The sequence below is a fragment of the Mytilus trossulus genome, chromosome 4 (assembly GCF_036588685.1).
Source record: "Mytilus trossulus isolate FHL-02 chromosome 4, PNRI_Mtr1.1.1.hap1, whole genome shotgun sequence".
Taxonomy (NCBI): domain Eukaryota; kingdom Metazoa; phylum Mollusca; class Bivalvia; order Mytilida; family Mytilidae; genus Mytilus; species Mytilus trossulus.
In genome coordinates this window covers 55,246,374-55,267,665 of record NC_086376.1, presented here as the reverse complement: position 1 = coordinate 55,267,665, position 21,292 = coordinate 55,246,374, and the positions used below count along the sequence as shown (strand labels likewise).

The 21,292-nt window shown below is 30.6% G+C and overlaps 1 protein-coding gene across 2 annotated transcripts in view; it reads right to left on the bottom strand.

The window, feature by feature from the left end:
* Positions 1-4,098: 4,098 nt before the first annotated feature.
* LOC134715551 (calpain-9-like) overlaps positions 4,099-21,292 on the bottom strand; it is a 40,213-nt gene continuing 23,019 nt past the window's right edge. The window contains exons 6-12 of one of the 2 annotated variants that reach the window (XM_063577792.1): positions 16,692-16,718; positions 13,591-13,754; positions 12,863-13,035; positions 8,977-9,090; positions 8,638-8,759; positions 8,060-8,277; positions 4,099-6,755 (exon numbers count right to left, since the gene is read on the bottom strand). In XM_063577792.1, coding sequence (XP_063433862.1) covers positions 6,686-6,755; positions 8,060-8,277; positions 8,638-8,759; positions 8,977-9,090; positions 12,863-13,035; positions 13,591-13,754; positions 16,692-16,718 — 888 coding nt within the window. In that variant the 3' untranslated portion in view covers positions 4,099-6,685. The remainder of the gene's footprint in view (positions 6,756-8,059; positions 8,278-8,637; positions 8,760-8,976; positions 9,091-12,862; positions 13,036-13,590; positions 13,755-16,691; positions 16,719-21,292) is intronic. The other variant, XM_063577793.1, reaches the window with a different exon arrangement.

The window sequence follows — 21,292 nt, the reverse complement described above, 5'->3', positions numbered from 1 at the left end:
GCATTCATTTTCTCCGTATCGAATATTTCTTTCAAAAAGTAAACTTCACGGCTATGTTGTAAAAGGAAAAATAATTGATCATGTTTTTATATGACACCTTCAATATAGATGCAGTGACGAAAGAAATTCAATTATACCAAAAGAACAGTATATGGAATATAATCGATTAGTACAATTTATGATGATATTATTTTAATGTTTATTTCAGATAAAAACGATCAATATTGAATTGATTAGTTTAAACATATGTGTATATATATTGGATTTGGAAACGATTTATTGCAACTAATATTAATACCATTCCACTTTGCAGGTGCGACTGCCGCCTTGATCCGGTATTAACTTGCTCTTTTTCGAAATCTTCAAGAGTGTCTCTTTTACGTGTAAGATATAACTCTCTCTTAACACGAACCAGCCATGTGTCGTCCCCCTTCTGACGGACTATTATTGTTCCTCAGGACCATACTGGCAAATGCTGTCAAGGGAGAGTCAAAAATTCAGTCCCTGAAAATTTCTCCCCGGAGTAGATTGAATTGATATCAACACATTTGTCGATGTCAATTGACTGGAAACCTTCTGATAAGTAAAATCAATCTGTATTGATTCACTTTTTTTTTTAATGTCATGGAAATTCCAATACGTGAAAATCTATAACTCTTAACCAGGACAACAGCGGCGCTGACAGAAAACAAGATATAACCGACACCTTTGAAATAATTGCAGGACTTCAGTATATATTCTATTTATTATTTTCAATTTCTTTTAGTTCTATTACGTGTACCACTTTCTACTAAATTCCAGTATACTTTCTATTATTTAGTGCGATGAATAAGGAACCAATGTTTTTTTCATAAAGGAAAAACATATAAAACGTTTACATTTTCTTAATTTCATTTCTATTTACATTGATGAAGAATTTATAATCGTTAATGGAACAGAAAACCAAAGACACAAATGCCAATATAGACATCTATAAAGGTTAGCGTACTATTTGTACATTTGTTTAGATATTATTCCTTTATGTCAAGCTTGAAAAAAACAAAGATCAGGTCTGTCGTGCAAAGAAAATCCCCCCTCTCATCCCTAATTAAAAGAAAAGAATACTAATATAAAATACAATAGAATAAATGTAGATACAAACTAGGAATTTTAAACAATTGTAACAACACACCGTTCAGTTGTGTAAAATAACATTTTAAAGTGCAACCTGCACAGAATGATTACACGGTCAATATGTTTATTGGTTTTTCTTCTGAGTTGTATGTTTTACTTAGGTATTAACTATTTCGGTCTTTCTGTTTATAACGTTTGATAACGTTTCAGACAGTAAACCCTCTCCATAAAAATTTAGCTATATTGCACCACTCAATCATATGTTCGTTTCGTCGATTCGTTCGTCCAAAATGTTTTTATATTGACAATAGACCGAATGACTTCATATTCGTACCCAGCTTACCACTGATTACTCGGAACTTGTGAGTAAATATCTACAAGTTAACCCCTTTCTTCTAAGTAAGACAAGGCTTATTATTTTCTGTGAACTATCTTTTTATATAATGTTGCATTACTCGTAAGACTAAAGTTATACATAAATTGGCTTGACATTAATTTGAACAATATTTAGTAAACGTTTGTTTTTTAATGATTTTCAGGTATATTATGTGTTCGACTAACTTTGTTGATTCGAGGGTCACTGGTGAGTGCTATGCAGGTGAAACGCGCGTTTGGTGTAAACTAAATTATAAGCATGGTACTTGTATCTTCTATGAGTTTGTATTGTTCGATATGTGAAATAAACACAATATTTTGATTACACTAAACTGTCAATGTCTAGCATGGCAACACGTGGAACGTCTTATTTATTTTGTCTATAATTCACCAGACCTTAGATTTGATATATAAATGCCTGACTTTTTTTGGACAGAAGTATTTCTTTGAGACCAAACGATAAATTCGATTTTATTGAGTAGTGTATCAAACTACGAATTTCATCTGATATAAAGAAGAATTAAAGATTAACTTATGTCGTCGTATTTGTAAAAGAAATAAAAAACGAAAATGAAAAAGAATAATGTGACTGAGGAAATAAATGCTCCATATCAATCCTTCTTAAAATACATGAAAATACTTTTGGACGAACGGAAGGACAGACATTCAATGGCCCCTTCCGTTAGCATGAATACTGCATCTAAAATTTTCTCTGCATTAACCATCATCTGGAACGCCTAACACCAAACCAATATTAGCCAAAGATGATAGAGAACATTACAATTGCGAATAACTAATGTGACAATCGAACTCCTAGTGGTATCTCACTTGTCATTTTTACTTCAGAGGCATTGCATCGTTTGATTTTCATTATGATTGTTGGTGACTGAAATGTTTCACTTGCAAATGTTATAACCTAATGAATTTTCAGTTGTCGTTTGTCTTGTCTTTGTAATAGCAGTCGTCTCACTTGTTTTGCCTGTACTAAAGCATGAATATGATATTTGTTTTCCATTCGTTTGATGTGTTTGAGCCTGTGATATTGCAATTTGATTAGGAACTTTCCTTTTTGAATTTTCCTCGGAGTTCAGTTTTTTTGTGGTTTTACTTTTTTGTAAAAAAACCATAATCCAATGAAGCAAGTTATATATGAAGGTAAAACATTTACTAGTACCCGAAAACATTGAAGCCTTTGTTCGTGATCTTTAAGTGCTCAACAAACTCTCTTTTCAAATCATTTACAGATAACAATTATATAAGATTCATCAGTGACCCTATGATTAAAAAAAACACAAATGAAATTAAGGAGCATTAAAGAGCATTAAAAAGATATGACAACGAAGCGTTATCTGATATATCGTTTAAAACAATCTATACATGGAGTAGATAAAAAAATAGTCTTTAATTGCTTTAACAATTATAAATTAGGTATCTTACATGAGTTGTTTAACATATTGCAAAGCCAGGTGTCAGGGTTTCTGTTAAATCCTGTTAAAAGAAAAATCACAAAAATACTGTGCTCCGAGGAAAATTTAATCGTTATCCCTAATCAAATGGCAAAATGAAATGACAAAACACATCAAACGAATTGACAACAACTGTCATATTCCTGACTTGGTATATGCATTTTCAAATGTAGAAAATTGTGATTTGAACCTTGTTTTATATGACAGTCGCATCAAATTTCGTTGAATTTACAACGATGCGTGAACAAAACAGACATAATAAACAAAATATGGATAAAGCAGTCATCACTGTGTTAAACTACATTTTCGTCGGATGTAACGATTACGACGCAAATACTAATAAATTATTAAAATCTGTTTGAGTATATACCATTAATGATCCTCTCTTTTAGCTATAGTAATATTTACACGTAAGATAAATTTTCATAATTACAAATACGAAACATTTTCTCTACAGAGACCGTAAATAGTTGCCAGGCTTATCACTAATTATGCCAGACGCGCTTTTCGTCTACATAAGACATAAAAAAAAACATTGAAAAGTATTGAGAACCCAAAATTCCAAAAAATTGGGGCCAAATACGGCAAAGGTAATATATGCTTGGGATAAAACAAATCCTTAGTATTTCGAATAATTCATACTTTTGCAAAAGGTTAATTTATCAAAATGACCATATAAATAATACTCATGTCAACACAGAAATGCTGACTACTGGTCTAGTGATACCCTCAAGAACGAAACGTTCACTAGCATTTCCGTCGACCCAGTGGTGTAAATAGTTCTTAAATGTATCGTGCTTATAATTTAATACACAAGACGCGCGTGTTGTATACATATGACTCATCAGTGATGCTATATCACATTCCTCTGATTTTGGACAGGCACACGAAGAATGCTGAGGGATGCTGTATTTTGTGAATCTCTTCGAAAGTACTACCGGACGTCATCGTGATTTAGGTTTCGTTATGCAATATTGGTGGCGTAGATGACTTTTTTTTTATCGTAATATTGTATAAAGATGACTATAGTGCAATATTTCTGGATTAAACATTGAATGCAGATGGTAGCTGAGCATGCCTTTATAGCCTTGTTCATATCATCCATTTTGTTAAACTTATGTGAAATATAGAAAATAAAAACGAATATTTGATAATTTTAATCACATCCTCGTTCGCGGAATATAAACAATAATTATGTATAAAATGTGTATGAGATATACCTTGTGACTATGAAAGTATAAAAACAATAATAATCAAACAATGTGTGACATGTGCATGTACATTATGAACAGGAAAGAAGACATAATGGTTAAATATGCGCTATTTACATGTAAAATTTGATGACTCCCCATACTGCGTATCAGTAACGACAATTTAAAAAATAAACATATTTTTAACTTTATCCAACTGCAATGTATCATTGCTCGTGTGACAAAGTGTAAATAACTCTTCAATAACAAGCGAATCCCATCATAATCATTTCGAAAATCGTAACAGCTATTTTGCTATAGATCATTATTTAATCTTTATAAAAAGAATAAAACATAACATTGATCAATGGTCTATTTGTGTATATATTAACGTTAAATGAAAAATGCATTTTGACTTCATTTCTTAGAACATTTTGGCCACGTTTAAATAAATTTGCAATATGTTTTATATAGAATTGCATATTATGATAGACAGTGTAAACAATATTCAACAATTCATATTTGTCAGCAGAATTAAACAAATAAACACGTTTACGATGATGCATATACTTTATACTACGAATAGCTATGGAAGTATTTGTCAAACGTTATTGCAGCGATTTCTGGACATATTTTGAAGAAATCTGTTAATGATTTTTACAGTCAAAAGATAAAAAATAACTGAAAAAATTAAACTTATGTTTTATAGTAATGCATTACCAACAATACCATATGTTCTTACTAATAATATATAATATACATTTCTGGCTTAATAACAAAGATTTGGCTTGAAAATGGTACTAGTAACATATTTAATTTCGTTGGTAGATGGTGTCAAAATTTTTAATTATTACTGTTATATTGTTTATGTATTATGTATGACCACAGATTGGCGACTTCGCAGTAGAATTTATGACAAACGTGATAATTTCCAATTGTAAACTTTCAATTTGTAAGCAGCAACCTTCTGTTTGAGCGGATGTCAATAACATTATATTTAATATAAAAACAACTGGAAGAGACATTGCGTGAGTTCTACGGTCATCATCCCGAATTGGTTGACTGAGTAAATGTATCAGTGTCTTCACTAACTACAAATATGCAAAGTTATTCGAAATACATGTAGAATTTCCATTAAAAAAAGAAAATGTGGTAATTTTATTCAGTTTATCATATATTTGAACATGTATCACTTTAAAAATTTAGAAAGACATACAGACAAATAAGTGACGTTTTTCTATCACTCAAATTTAATGCATAACCCCTTGAGTAGTTAATGCCATTATTCTTTTACAGGGATACATTGAAAAAAGTATGATTTGGCACTTGCATTAGGACATGATTTTTATTTGCAAATAAATTGAACGTGTATTGAATATTAATTTTGTTAGAAAGCTCATTACCATAATAATTAATTAATTTCCACAACATATATATATATATATGAGTTTATACTACTTTAGCTTGACTAACATGAACAAGAGTATGGTCATTGTCTGAATGTAGTTTTTGCTATCTGTGATACTCATTGTAACAATAATTGCACTATAAGTATTTTTTTTAAATTCAATTACTTTTTAAAGATTTTTGAGATTGTGCAATTAACTAATGTATCTATTGTAAAATTAAAATGTAAAGGATTTCACATTATTATCCCAGCTTAAAGTTCCCCAGAATTGCCATCTCGATATGACATAATTGCTATTTCCTTTGCATTCTTTCATAACAATGTATCACACAAAACCAGGACAGCATTATGTTCCAGCCAATAAACTCTTATTCATATTCGTTGTATGTGAAGAAATTTTGCCTAATCACACGTATACTATAAAAAAACATATCACGCGAGCAGTATACAGACTGAAGAAAATAGATATGCGCGATCTTAGTTGAAATTATAAGCACGTATCTTTGGTTAGTTATATCAAGACATTAGGTTTTTTTTCTTCAAAAGTTAACGATATTGTAAGACTAAGAAGGAATTCATTTTCTAAAAAAACACAGACAAACTCGTAAGATTGCTTTAAAATAAAACATAGCGAAATACGCAGCTATTTTAGCTATTCACCCCAACGATTAAATGGACCAACGATTTAGGATTAATTTGTTTTACAAAATGTGCTTAAAAAGCAATTGTTCATACACATTAAACGGCTTAGAAAAACGTAATATTTGGTAACCAGTACGCTTATCATTCTACTATTATCAAGTTTGTTTCCAGCTATACAAAATGTGAGAATGAAATTCCGACCTAGTTTCGATTACCTATATATATTAATGGTCCTGCCTCATAACATTTTAATCTGTTAATGTAAAAATATGAATTGTTTCTTTCTACCCCGATTTCTCTATCTGGATTATCTTTTCTTTGGGCACGTGTCAATGGAATATTCATCTTGAACATCTAAGAAGCAACAAAAGTAATGTGTCTGCTTGAAGAGTTAGTTTTCGACTACAGATTCTTAAATATTACATTATATTAGTCGTTATAATAGCGGAATGTACATTTATATTAGCTTTTTAGTTAACTTCTTCCTTTGATCAATGCCTTTGGTGTGAAGATGGCGTCACAGTCTCTTCACTCAAACCTTCTTTTACGTTGTCAAGAGGACTGAAAATAAAGAAAAAGTGAAGAATAAAACACAGCAAAATATTTAGCTTTTTAGAACATAGTAGTTTGATGAATAATTTGATTCAACAATGATTGCTTACAAATGTGCCTTCTTTTGAGTTTGTTCTGTGTATAGTATCATGTTTAAAGTATCAAACTTGTCTGCTCTATGGTCGGGTTTTTGTCTCTTTGACACATTCCCACTTTCCATTCTCACATTCTCAATTTTATTTCATATTATTTTTATATTGAAAGTTCAAATTTTATAACAATATTGACCCCCTCGTCCTCCCCCATCCCAAACTATTAAATTAAGTTTTATTTATTCTTCATTGATTTTTTGATGTCGTCCCTAAATAAGTTTGTTCGAGATTATTTATCCTTCAACATTTAGATAGCATATGATTTTTAAAAATTATTGAAAACTGATTACGTGATAAATAACGCCAATAACTGGAGTAAAGATGCAAGCTGTGCAATATAAAATTCTACTCGGGACAATATTCCCCAATATTTATGCAATAACCCTATATTATCAACATATAGAGCAGATTGAAAACCGAATTTCTTCTAAATTGTTTGAATTATTAAGCAGGCCGATAATTATAAAAATATTTATAGAAGATTGTAATTGATCTGTCGATAACGTCATGCTTTATAACAATATCTGTAGGTAGGTGGTTTGTGCCAAATACATTGTTAGTCAGCGTTTTCGACTTTTTATGGTTGTCAGACTTTGTTAACCATGTAGAATTAAAAATATAAGACATGAATCAAACTTTATAGGTAATTTGTTAATTTATTAAGTCCATTTACAACTTACAGGCTTTTAAAATCGTTCAATCGAAAGAGGAATACAATGAAATAACAGCAAGCCTGTATAAGATCTCAAAACTATACGATGCTATGTAGCATAACATTTTTTAAGAAACGAAACATAACACATTACAATAAATAAGCTCACTAAAGATAAAACTTCATTCAACAAATCAGTGTTTTTTTTTTATGTATATCTATTTATTTATTATTTATTCAATTTTGCTCGGACTTTTAGTATCATTCAGGTAATCCCAAGGATCTGGTGTAGTAATGATGTCACGTACGTATTTTGGTTTTGATAAAAAAAAAAATATCTTTCAGAGCCCTATCAAAATTGGCGTTTTTGTGAAGATTGAAACAAGGATCTTTACAATCTAAATATTTAAGAATATTATAACATAGTTTGTAACCCGGATTTGTTTTTTATCAATCGATTTATGAATTTCGAACAGCGGTATACTACTGTTGTCTTTATTTATACTTACACGCATTCCATCCTGCTAACACTAAACAATCGCAAGAGATACGACCGTTGTTGGTTACTTTGCTGAGTAGTTGGTACAAGGAGGTATTGGCCAGGATCAAGGAAGAATCGACCAGAGGTCTCTCTGTATTCAGCATAGGTTTCTTCATTCTCAGGCATAAGTGGATCATTATGATCAAAAAATGTTTTGGTTAGTGCTACAGCTGGTCGGTTAAAAAGCTTAAATATGGAATAGATAGTTTAAATTGGTGTCTCAGAAGTATGAAAACATGTTTCATGATAAGTAGCATAAATTACGAGACTAGTATGTTTGTCTGATAAGAAAACAAATATTTAAATTTCATAACAAAATCATCAAATATATTCCAGTTTCTTTTTTCAATTAACAACATAATGTGCTTGTCCATTTATTTATTAAGTACATTAAGTACATTAAGAAAACGGATTCACTACCAAGGTGTGTATATGACTTCGTTTGTGCGTTTTGGATTTCAGGGAAAAGATATTCGAAATCCCCGCATAATATTTTACTCCTTAGAATTCAAGTTAGCCAAAATGATTATATAATAACCTACATACCTGAAAAATTTCAAATCCAATGGCGAACATTTCCCCGCCATCCAATTTATGCTGCCTTTGGAAGACTTGTAATAATGATACAACAACCGGAAGACGACCATTAAATCGTCGCTGAACGCTTACTGAAAAATATTTTACAATGTTATTAAGTTTGACATATAATGTAGCATACATATTTCTTCAAACAAGTGGACGCACATACACTTTTTCTTTTTCTCAAACGATAACTAACTGTTTCGGTTGTTTTTTTAAGGAATATTTCTATAGTGAAATCAATAGAAACTGAAATAAGATATATAGCGTCAAATTGGGATATTGTTACTAGAATGATATACTTACTGTCTGTATGGAGCGTAAGTATGTATTGTGGATTTGTATGGAAGCTTTCACATTCTAGCCATCCACCAGCATTGATACCTCGTACCCATCTACCATAAAGATTCAACTGATACTCTGTAATTTAAACATGTTCGTTTAAAGTATTTGGAAGGGTTGGTAGACGAACTTACAGTTTTGTTATAGTAGATTTCAATTATCGAATAATGTTTTATCGACCAACGCTTTTCAAATGCTCATTTTGTACCTGATCTTGGATTTTTTCAAACTAATGTTTTGTCTTGATTTATTTGTTATTCTGCTTGTAAATAATTTAAGCGATAGAATCACTTTTCAGGGACCACTGGAAACCAAATAGAAGAATTTAAATAACATAGAAAGATTACTATCTATATAAAGTCATCATTAAGACCACATCATATAAGTAGATATTTGATTTCCCTTGTTATTCATTAATTAAAAAAAACCCACTCATGTACGATAAAAAAAAAGGAAAAAAACGTAATATAAACATAATGTCTTTGTTTTAGGTTTTTGTTAATATGTTTTTATTAGAGCCTTGTCAGCAATAACATCAATAATTACCATTTTAGAAATAAACGTCAGGTTACTTAAATAGCCATCTAACATTCTAAAACGTAAAATCACAAAAATACTGTAGTAGGAAAATCAATTTGGAAAGTCCATTTTTGAGTGTCCGACGCCAGAAAATTTCATACGTCACATAAACTTGTCGCTCAATTTGCATACAAACAATTTTGAAATTTACATAGGCAATGTTAGCATACAGGGCATACAAACCAAAAGTATGCATTAATAAATTTCAGAAACAGACCGAGATCCAAACTAGTCCAAACGTTGCATATAGAATCTTCAGAATCCAAAAATAGCCAATTCCACTTGACGATTGAAAGATTTTGACGTTTGTGGTTCAACGTATATAGTAATTCATAATAGAAATAGATCATAATGACATATAATAGAACAATATCATACTGACGGGATCTTTTAAAGTACAAAGTCACGTTGTGAGAACAAAAGAAATACAAAAAGTCGCATGTAAAAAACAAACCATCAAAACACGAAAGCCAAAACAAACACATTGACGAGATGTATAAGTACCGAGCCACGTCAAACGGATATCACATAAAACAGTTCAACAGTAAAAGTAATACAAATAATAGAACAAAGACAAATGAAAAGACAATAAAACACGTTGTTAAGATGATAAACAACATTAGTACGCAGAATCTATAAATCAAGACCATTTGAGAACATGATACGGAATATTTATCAACAAGGTGCAATGTCATTTAAACTTGATTTCAATAAACCAGCTTCTGAATTGTGTCAGCCTTTGAACGACATGCGTGACGTCAATTAATTTTAAAAAAGCTTGATTTTCCAGCAATATCAAAAAGCTTCCGTGAAATCAAAAAGCTTCAAGTATTTATTTTATGTAACGCTCGTGTCTGCTATGATGAACATATATGATCAGATTTTATATTTGATTGTTCTTTGTTGTTATTTTAGGAATTTAAATGGATACAGATAAAATGAGAATGAGAATGAAAAAAGAACGCAGTTTAGCAATAGAATTTTGAAGATATTGTTAAATGGCAGTCAAAGAAATCAACGTGGTAATTATCAATTTTCAATAGCACGACAAAAGAAAGTTTGAATCAGTCACTCTAGCATTATGATACTTAAACAAAGATACTTTGCACTATCACAAAGTGTCTTGAACACAAAACAAATATCAAGTTCAAAATAGTGCATTGATATTAATTACATACTTAAAGATCCATATAAAATACTCATCGGTGCTAACATTAGCCAACAAAAAAAAATGAACGAAAATGTCCCAAATCAGGAGCCTGTAAGTTAGTTATTGTAGTTGATTTATGTCTTTCATCTTTGATTACGTTAATTATTTTGTAAAAAATAAAGCCATTATATTTCTCAAACGAATTGTTTCATATTTTTCATGTCAGAGCATTTTATAGCCGAATATATGGTACGGGAATTTTCTCCTTGTTGAATGGTTGCCTAAAATTGCTTGCATCTACTTCTTTTCACTTTGGTGTATAATATTCTCATTGGCAATTATTCAATCACACTAATTTATATTAAGAACCAAAAAACGGCAAAACAAAATTAACATTTTACAAAGAATTCCAAAATAGCTTTTCAATTTTTGATATGATAACCTGTTATTAAAGTTTTTGAATGTCCTGTTGATATTACTCAAAGTTTACATAATTCAGTGTTTTATTGTTATATGGTAAAACGTTTGTATTCTTGTCTTTTATTTCTGCTTATGTGCTTTGCCTTAATGTCGATTTGTGTTTCTTCGATACATATGACGTGGCTCTGACCTTATAGTCATTGTGTTATTGTGTTATGGTACAATTTTTGTTTTCTTGTCTTTCAGTTTTGCTTTTATATGTGCTATGTCTATATGCATTTTTGTGTTTGTTTGTTACAATAGTTATCAAAGGTACCAGATGACGTGGCTTTGTACTTATCCACCCCGTCATTATGTTACTGTGTTATTGTTAGTTTTTGTATACTTGTGTTTCTTTTTTGGCTAATGTACTTTGTCTATTTCTTTTTGTGCTTGTTTGTTAAATTTGTGTTTGTTTGTATATTGATTAAGATATTTACACAATTACACAATACATTGTGATATCTTTTTTTTTAGAATTACACATCGTTGTCAAAACAATGGAACTTTATGTACTGTTATTAAAGTGAGAGGTTTAGCTAGGTATGAAATCAGGTTTTATCCACCATTTCTACATAAGAAAATGCCTGTACAAAGCGAGGACCAGTGTTTAAGAAGTACAATGAAAAAAAAACCAACAATCAACCAGAATAGTCGTAACGCTTGATTTAAACCAAAATTCTCCATGTCGGAAAGAAGCATTACCCATTAGAGGATAACAGCAAACTTATATTACTACGGGTGAGTGTAAAACACACAGTTTTAAGGATTTTGGTTATAAACATCTAATCTTTTTTTGCATACATCTGTCCCTTATTGTCTCTGGCCTACGCATATACAGTGTAATTCTTGATTAAAGTACTTTTATTTCAATGAAAGGTGAAATATGCCTTTCTAACTTATGCCGTCTTAATATAACCAACCGTCAATATACATATATCGTAACGTTAAACAGACGCATCATGCGGTTAAATTGAAAAAAAGTATTTTTCCTAATAGGAATAAAGTTCTAAAAAAATATTGATTCTGTCTGTCGTACTTAGGACTTTTTGCTTTTTAGGTGCCTTCCGGGTATTGATATTTTATTTCCTTCGAATGACGTTATTACTTTATCTTTTACCTGTTATTGATTAAACTACAAGACAAGCAAATTTATCGACAAAAACATGTCATTTTACGCAACTGATTATGTAGAAACTATTTAATCTTTCAAAACAATCATAAATGATTTTTCTCAAGTTTCCGATTGAGATCCGTTTCAAGCTATACGGCAAGTTCAGTTTAAACATGGTGCAAAATCCCTACACGAACTTTATAAAACCATTTCGTAAGGCTCACAATCAATTCAAATAGGGTTTCAACTCTAATGTTCGATTTTTGTCCTATTTTGAGCTAAAATTCATTATACTACTGTTTATAATATAAACAAACTTTTAACTTTATCAGGAAGAGACGACATTTATCAAATACTTGATTAATTGACCGGACTACATTATAACAAAATAATATTTACATTTAGTTCAAGCATTGCGCACCAAGATTGATGATTTAACAGGATAATAACAACTAACACATCACAGCAAGACCAGGAGAGTCTCTAGTGTACTATTTGTTGATGCCTCTCTGAAATTAATATGGAAGTTATTCTATGTATTAACATACCTGCTTTGTCACTTATCCCATCATGATCAAAATCTGGAGACAAGTTGCAAACAATCATATTGCAGTATTCTTTCCGGAAGTCTCTATAATTCATCCAGAATTCCCCGTCATCTTGTGTCTTTAATTCTAATTCTAATTGCACAGATTCAGGTACGTGACACCACTCGTCACTCCTTAAGAATAAAATTCTATATGTATATGTTTTTTCCAAAATTCGAACAACGTATTATTGACTACCTGATAAAGGAAAGCATTATATTGGGTACATTTTGTAAGGTAGAATGAAGCAATATCCATTTCGTGTGCCATAGTTCATTATTGTAATATTACAATATAGATATTATCTAATTTTATAAAAAAATAGCATCATGACTTTATTTTATTTTTCAAATTGATGCACAATTCAAAATCATATTCATCCAAATATCCCTTGATTATCATTAAAAGAGGGACGAAAGATACCAGAGGGACAGTCACGCTCATGGATTGAAAATAAACTGACAACGCCATGGTTAAAAATAAAAAGACAAAAATACAAATAATAGTACAGAAGAAACAACATAGAAAACTACAGACTAAGCATCACGAATCCCACCAAAAACTGGGGGTGATCTCAGGTGCTCCAGAAGGGTAAGCATATAGTGCTCCACATGTGGCATCCATAGTTAAGTTACATTTATAGTTTGAAAAATGCACATATGTGCGCATGCGTTCCTGTTTATACTTACCCGTCACACCAAGCACCGTTCCACTCTGTATCCCCCCAAGGATTCCTCATTCGGATTAGTTTAGCAGTATTTTGTAAGTAAGGTATCTCTTCAACTCCAGTAATGACATAACTGTGGTTAGACACCATTCCCTTCTTTTCTCTTTCATCACGATCGCCTTTATCCTGGATAGAAAAACCGTCAAACTTTTTAAAGGCTTCTTACGTTTTTTTTTCGTTTAAAGCAATTTGAGAAAATAAAATATTTAAAACCAGTTCATTACTAAAGTTTTGAGATAAAATAGTAAAATAGAATGGAAAAATAGTATATTTCATATGTTCAAACGTCATAAATCTACTATAAATGAAAAAAAAACACAGAACATAAAAATGAAGGAATAGGATGAACTAAAAACAAAGTGAAAACGAGTAGACATTGCAGAAAGATTGATACGCTTGATAAGTCATGTGTCATTTTCAACAGAAAGTGTGAGTACTATCCTCTTACGTATTAAATATAAATATTTCATTTTAAATCAATAAATCAATGTTCATCAAGTCAACTATTCCTGAATTGTCGTTTTTTTACCTTCTTATATTTGTCACAGTCTTGATGTCGAAAATTATTAGAGTCAAATAATAACACATTTAAAAAAAAATATTCATCATAAACACATAGTTTGCATATCTTTGATAGATTCCATATTTTCTAAGTCTAATGTAAACGTTTGGCACAAATATCCACATGCACTAGACGTCCCTGTGCAATGATTTTCCACAGAAATACGAGATCCAATGTTTGTCTGAATATTTGTTGTATTTTTCCCATTTTACATTTAAAAAAGTTTTAATGGTGAATTCATAGATGCAACTATTAAAAACAACTGCTGTGTTTTTTTTTCAAATAAAATGGACTGGTTTCAATGATAATCAAGATTAAACTGAATTATGTGTGTTACTCTAAATAAGATAAATAAATAATTGGACTGATATGAGTAGTCAGATAATATATAAACGATGTTTAATATGAAGTGTGCAACCTTGTTTTCATACGAAACAAAATTATTGCCAGAAAACATGATAAAACTAAATGTCCTGCAATACAACAAGATGCAAAGTAGATATATAAGTTATTTAAATTCTCATGTCTTATTTTTCGTTTGCATTTTTAACACATAAAATGATGATATTTGTCATTTAAATAACGGTAACTGTTCAGAAATAATCAAAAAAAATCAATAAACATAAGTCAAAGCCGTGCAGGACTTTTCTTTTCGAAAAAACACGAGCGAATCCTCGTATAAATCATTTATTCATATTGTTTTTATTTTTAACACATAAAATGATGATATTTGTCATTTAAATAACGGTAACTGTTCAGAAATAATCAAAAAAATCAATAAACATAAGTCAAAGCCGTGCAGGACTTTTCTTTTCGAAAAAACACGAGCGAATCCTCGTATAAATCATTTATTCATATTGTTTTTATAAACTTGTTTGACAAAAAGATAAAAAATACAATAATAAAAATGAATATATTTAAGTACTTGCAACTTAAAATTATAATTGCAGAAAGTTGCTAAAACACATTCCGTTAAAAGGAAACAAAAGGTTTGTGACCAACAAAAGCTTTCTCCACGATCTGCAAATTTGAATCAAAGTTTCATGGTGATTACTAGCTGCATGCATTAGTGAAGCGATTATTCTAATACATGCAATTATTAGATAACGCAATGCTTGCTAATGGTTGTTGTATTTTTCCCCAGTATGTCGAAAGTTGACGAAATTTAACTACTAGTTTTGTTATTTTCATTTTATTGTTTCTATAAATTAATTATTCTTGTGACGAAACATTTTGTTTGCTTCATGTTATTCTTTTCCTCAGTTATTAAAAATTTCATTGTGACATTGATTTAAAATTTGCCTGGTAGTATTTGGTGACTATTGACAGTTTCACTAATAATGGGATTTTAACTCAAAAAGCATAAAAAGTGGTCATTAGATAGTCTATGTATATGCACACTTGACTAACTCGGATACGCAAAAAGGATGTATGTAAGATATTCCAAAAGGGTACGCATATAAATAACCCTGTTAATTGTCATTAACTCGGTGACATATAATATCTGTGTATGATTCAAAGCCGGCAAAACAAACATTTAAAAAAGTGCATTATATTTTAGTAGTTTTTAGTGACATTAGTTGTGAGACGGTCAATCACTTCGTAATGCTCAATATAAAACGTAACTTACGACTTTGGTCTAACTGTAACGCTAACAGTAATTAACGATATAGTTCATTTTGTTGGGAAATAAATTTACGTGACAATGCACTTGTGCAAGAAAAATGGTTGTGAAATGAGCAAAACTATACAAAGGAGACATGCAACTAACAACTCAGAAATTTTAAAGTTACCATTGTACATATGAGGTATTATTTTGTTTTTATCTATTTAACTATCATTTTCAACCAAATTGTAACCAAATTAATACTGAAATATTGTAAAGCAGGAAGATTTCTAGCTTATGAAGATTTTTAAAAATCTACTGTTTATATCTGTACAGATAATGACTTAAAATAGTACAAACTTTATTTAATGGAAGCTATATGAAAACTCATATTTATGATTTTACACGCGTTGAGTGTGACAGTATACGCGTTAATCTGTGAATTCCCTTGATATGGTAATAATAACATTCTTGTTCTGGCTAGAATATGATGAATACCTAACAGGTTTATGTATATAAATTCATGGGGTTCATTTTATGATCAAATAACCTTTTAACAGCAATATCAAATGATAAAAGGCTTAACAACACCATGAATTCTCTTTTCCTCTGGTCTACTTGCTACTTTCATGCCACATTAGATCAAATTCACAGATAATTTGCATTCTTTATTCCTCTATATTATTTTCCAAATGAAAACTGATGGCAAAACATGATTACAATTCGAGGGGTGGTCCTATCATGCACATATACATCAACTTTATATTCTATTAGCGCTGAAGTGAAAGTTTATTTACAAATGCTATATAACGTTTATATGTGAAATTATCGTGATAAGTATAAATTTAATAGCAAATGACAATCATTTATTGATGCCAAAACAGTTTTGTCTTACCTCAACTCTGATTCTTATTCGACATCCCTGAAAGAAACACAGAGGATAAAAGCGAGACAGAAAGAGTATATAAATGCCAACATTTGGTTCATTTGAAATAATATCGTGAAAAGGCACATGACTTTGTCTGTTCCTGATACTAACCAGCATACACACATTTTGTAGGTGATATGGGAAACTTTTCCTTGACAAATCCTAGGCAAATGCAACTAAACAATACAAAAGCAAAAACTCAAAAATGTTATTACTACTAAGAACAAAAAATAATGATAATGTATATACTATATAGAAACATTAATGAGAAAAATATTTAATCAAGAAATACTAGATAGACATTTTCCTTAAGGATGTACTTAGGTGAGGTGAAGTTAAAATCAATAAATTTAGAAATTAAAATTGATACTAGAGCATCACTTAAGAATAAAAATAAGCTAAAAATACTGATAGGTCATGGACCTCCTTTCCGAGATATTTGAGATTTAAAAAAAAACTGACTCGGACTTTTACCTTATATTTGCATTGGTATTAATACAAAACAAAAGAAGAAAAGAATTAAGAATCTTCAAAAATTTTGGTAAATGACCTTTCACAAGGTATTAAATCTTATATGAAAAAATAAATGGGTGTTCTGGGTCAAAATATTTTACATTGTTTTGTATGGAAAAAACACAAAGGAGTCCGAACATTTGACACAAATTCCAAAACCTCACCTTAGTACATCCTTAATTTTATTCACTTTAGATGGACGGTGATAACCTGTATAGTGGTAAATTGTAAAAAGTAAAAACACAAAAATACTGAACTCCGAGGAAAATTCAAACAGGAAAATCAAAAATCAAAAGTCCAAACACATCAAACGAATGGATAACAACTGTCATATTCCTGACTTGGTACAGGCATTTTCTAATGTAGAAAATGGTGGATTGACGCGCGTTTCGTCTACATAAAAAGTAAAAACACAAAAATACTGAACTCCGAGGAAAATTCAAAAAGAAAACAATGAAAAGCGTCAACGAATCATAAACCCATAAGGTTGGCAAAACGAGTGCGCCAAGGACGTCTGAATTCGAAACTGTACTAATGTGGTATTTATCCTTTGCCCAAGTCATCATATATTATTATGATAACGTTTTACATCCCAGGTAATACCTCCAAAATTTTATACAAAAATAAATCAAATCAGTTTTGCTAGTTAGCGATTTCAGATTTAAAATCCTGCTGATATTTTTTGTCTTCACTAATGATTGAACATTATTCTATCGTGACAACTAATGTCGCTAGAAATTATTATGAATAAAAGGAAACCTTTTACAGATTTAAAGAATGATAAGAACTATTCGACGTCACGTATGATGTCTCTAGAACGCATTATATCTAAATCAATTTGAAGCTGAATATCGACTAACAGTTGATAAATTTAGTGCGTGCGTCCAAAGAGAGTTTCTTGATTATAAAAAAGAATTTTTTGTACGATTGCAAATGAGACAACTCTCCACGAGAGACCAAAATGACACAGACGTTAACAACTATACGTAACCGTACGGCCTTCAAAAATGAGCTATAAAAGACCCCGAAATGACCATATCAAATAATTTAAACGAGAAAACTAACAGCCTAACTTATGTAAAACAAATAAACGAATAACAAATATGTAACACATAAACAAACGACAACCACTAAATTACAGGCTCCTGACTTGGAAAGGCACATACACACAGAATGTGTGACTAATTCACAGGGATACTCGGCCAACTGCTGTAGGTCGAGTAATTTGTTACAACAGCAAAGAAAAGTGCAATAAAGACATTATTTTATTAAAAAAAAAAAAAAAAAAAAAAAGAATGTGTTAGCGGGATCACTACCCCTCCCCTAACCTTGGACAGTGGTATAACAGTACAACATAAGTACTTACTATAAAAAAAAACAGTGGAAAAAGACATAACTCATCAAATGGATACAAATACATTAGATTGATTAGCCTTCAGGAGGAACATCAAAATTTAAAAACTTGCAATTGAAAGCCATTTGTGAATAAACACGAAGACATTTTCGGAGTTTTAAGCTGGTTGCCAAAACAAAACCCTTAGCGAAATTAATCAATGGTAGGCTTTTCTGGAGTATATTGAAACTTTTTTTGTTAATAAGGATACAGAAACAGTCAAACAAAGAAGCGAATGATACCAATAAGTCTATCATAATGTATAGTGATGACAACAAAAATTGACGAGCACAAAAAGTAGTATCTACATAGATAATAAATAGAAACATGCTGACTTCAATCAAACTGTAATGATGTAAATAAAAAAAGATTACAGAAGCGAATGTCAAATATGCATGATACCATTCACATCCACAAAAAATGCATACTCAAATTGAAAAAAAAACCGCTTTTGTTACATGTATGGGTATCTTTAAGGTATTTTTGCATTATTGTTTTCATGGAGATTGATTCAAATGGGAGTAAAGTATAAAATGTCGAACTGCATAGTTCAATAAAAAAAGAGGAAGTTAAATAAAAAATGACAAATTATACGTTATCAAACAATAGACCAAAGGAAAAAAACATTTTTGACTAGTTTCGGGCATTCCCCTCAGAAAAAACCCTGTTTGATGGCCACCAAGGGTAGCTTTCCACAATAAGAAAATCGTATTTTATACCAGGCTTTACAATACATTAAGTCAACTGGTTGTGTCAGACATGTGCATGTATGTTATCAGCATCTTCCATAGACTTGATTTTCAAAACTTTTAATGGTGAAATATGTTTCATTTGTTGTGTATGCATGGCAATATTCTGCATTTGTTCACCATAATATGTTGCAAACAGAAGAATGAAATGGCTCATATTCCCCCGAAATTTCGTTCAAATTAACTTTTAATGATATATTTTCTGAGACATTTGGCATTAAGTATCTGCCTAAATAATTTATTACAAAGTTTGTGGGATAAAAATCGGAAATACCAACACAACAATTTAAGGACCAATGTGTTGAACGGTTATGAAAATACGGACTGTCATACAGAAAAACAGTGCATAACGCATACATTACAAAATATCGATGCTTCTATAAACACACTATGAACTTGGCTATATTGAACTTCAGCTATCAAATAATATAGTTTTATTGCATGAATATTGGGGAATATTGTCCCCGAGTATAATTTTATATTGCACAAGCTTGCGAGTGCAAGAAATATTCTACAAGGGACAATATTCTCCAATATTCATGCAATTACCCTTTTATTGTATAGCAATATACCATTTGAATATAAAAATTAGTTTAAACTAAGATTTTGTCGCTGATGACGTCCTGAATTTTTAAGATTAATTGCACTAGTGCAATATTGGAATATCTTGCACGCTAACTTTTATTTCCTTTCTGTGGGAAATATTATATTGCTATGCAACAATCATTTTTATTGCACACTAGCTATTACTTGAGAAAAATCTACAGAGGTCAGAATACGAAATACACACCTGTGAAGGTGCTAAAACATATCCCCTTTGTCTGACAGTACGAAAGATCAGATTCAAATTACAGCTTATCAAACAAAACACATAATCAAACACAATATTGGAAACATTTCATTATTATTCATTAGAAGTAATCTAATTTTCATTGCTTGTGCACCTACCGTATATATATGAAGTCGTGCATTTCAAATTTTAATGAGATACATGCCATCAACAATGTCAACAAACTTTTAATTGCTCTCCAAAATATGGTATTTGTGCTTTTTTTTTTTGCAAGAACGATAAGACATAAAAAGGTAAATTTACAAATTGTAACATATCGAAAATTGATTAGAAATTAATGATTAATTTTTAATTGTTTTATCATTCAACTGATAATGTCCTTGCGTTTCATCAAAGACATCTAAAGGTCGCAATTTATAAAGTGAAACCTTGGTATTATCGATGTTCCTGTCAATGATTATTTTGTTTTTCTTGATTAATGAAAAAAAAGCTGACTGTTCAAATGATAAAATGTTTGAACGTGATTCTGAAAATCAATGTATATGGTGTAGATTCTAATTCACATTCATATGCCCACTTCCTGGTTGCAAGAGTAAAAACATTTCATTATGCTTGTTTAAAATTACAAAGAGAGAAATATAACTTTGTCTTTTGGTACCAGAGAATAACAATTTCAAAAAGTCAATCAAGGAGCTAATGTTTGTTTTTTTATCTAACTGATGCAACAGTATGTAACCGATGTTTAAATCTTACAAATCGATTAAGAAAATAAATCAAGAAACAAACAAAACTTTCGATTAAGAAGATCATGATAACACGCAAAACCCGAGGAAAGCACATGAACTCCAATAGAGGCGGAATCAGGCGAGTCCACATAGTAACGGACATTTGCATAGTGCATCAACCGCCATGCACATTCACCTTGAGTCAAAACGTAGGATCAGGAATCGAACACAATCGATGAAAATACTAAGGAGACGTCCGTTTTAGTATTTAAGACTGTGAAACATATCTACTAAATATAATTTAGTTGCGGATTTGGAAGGACAAAAAAATAACATGAATAAAATGAGAAGCTGTATATACGACAAAGAGACAGAATAATAAAGACAGACTATTAGAA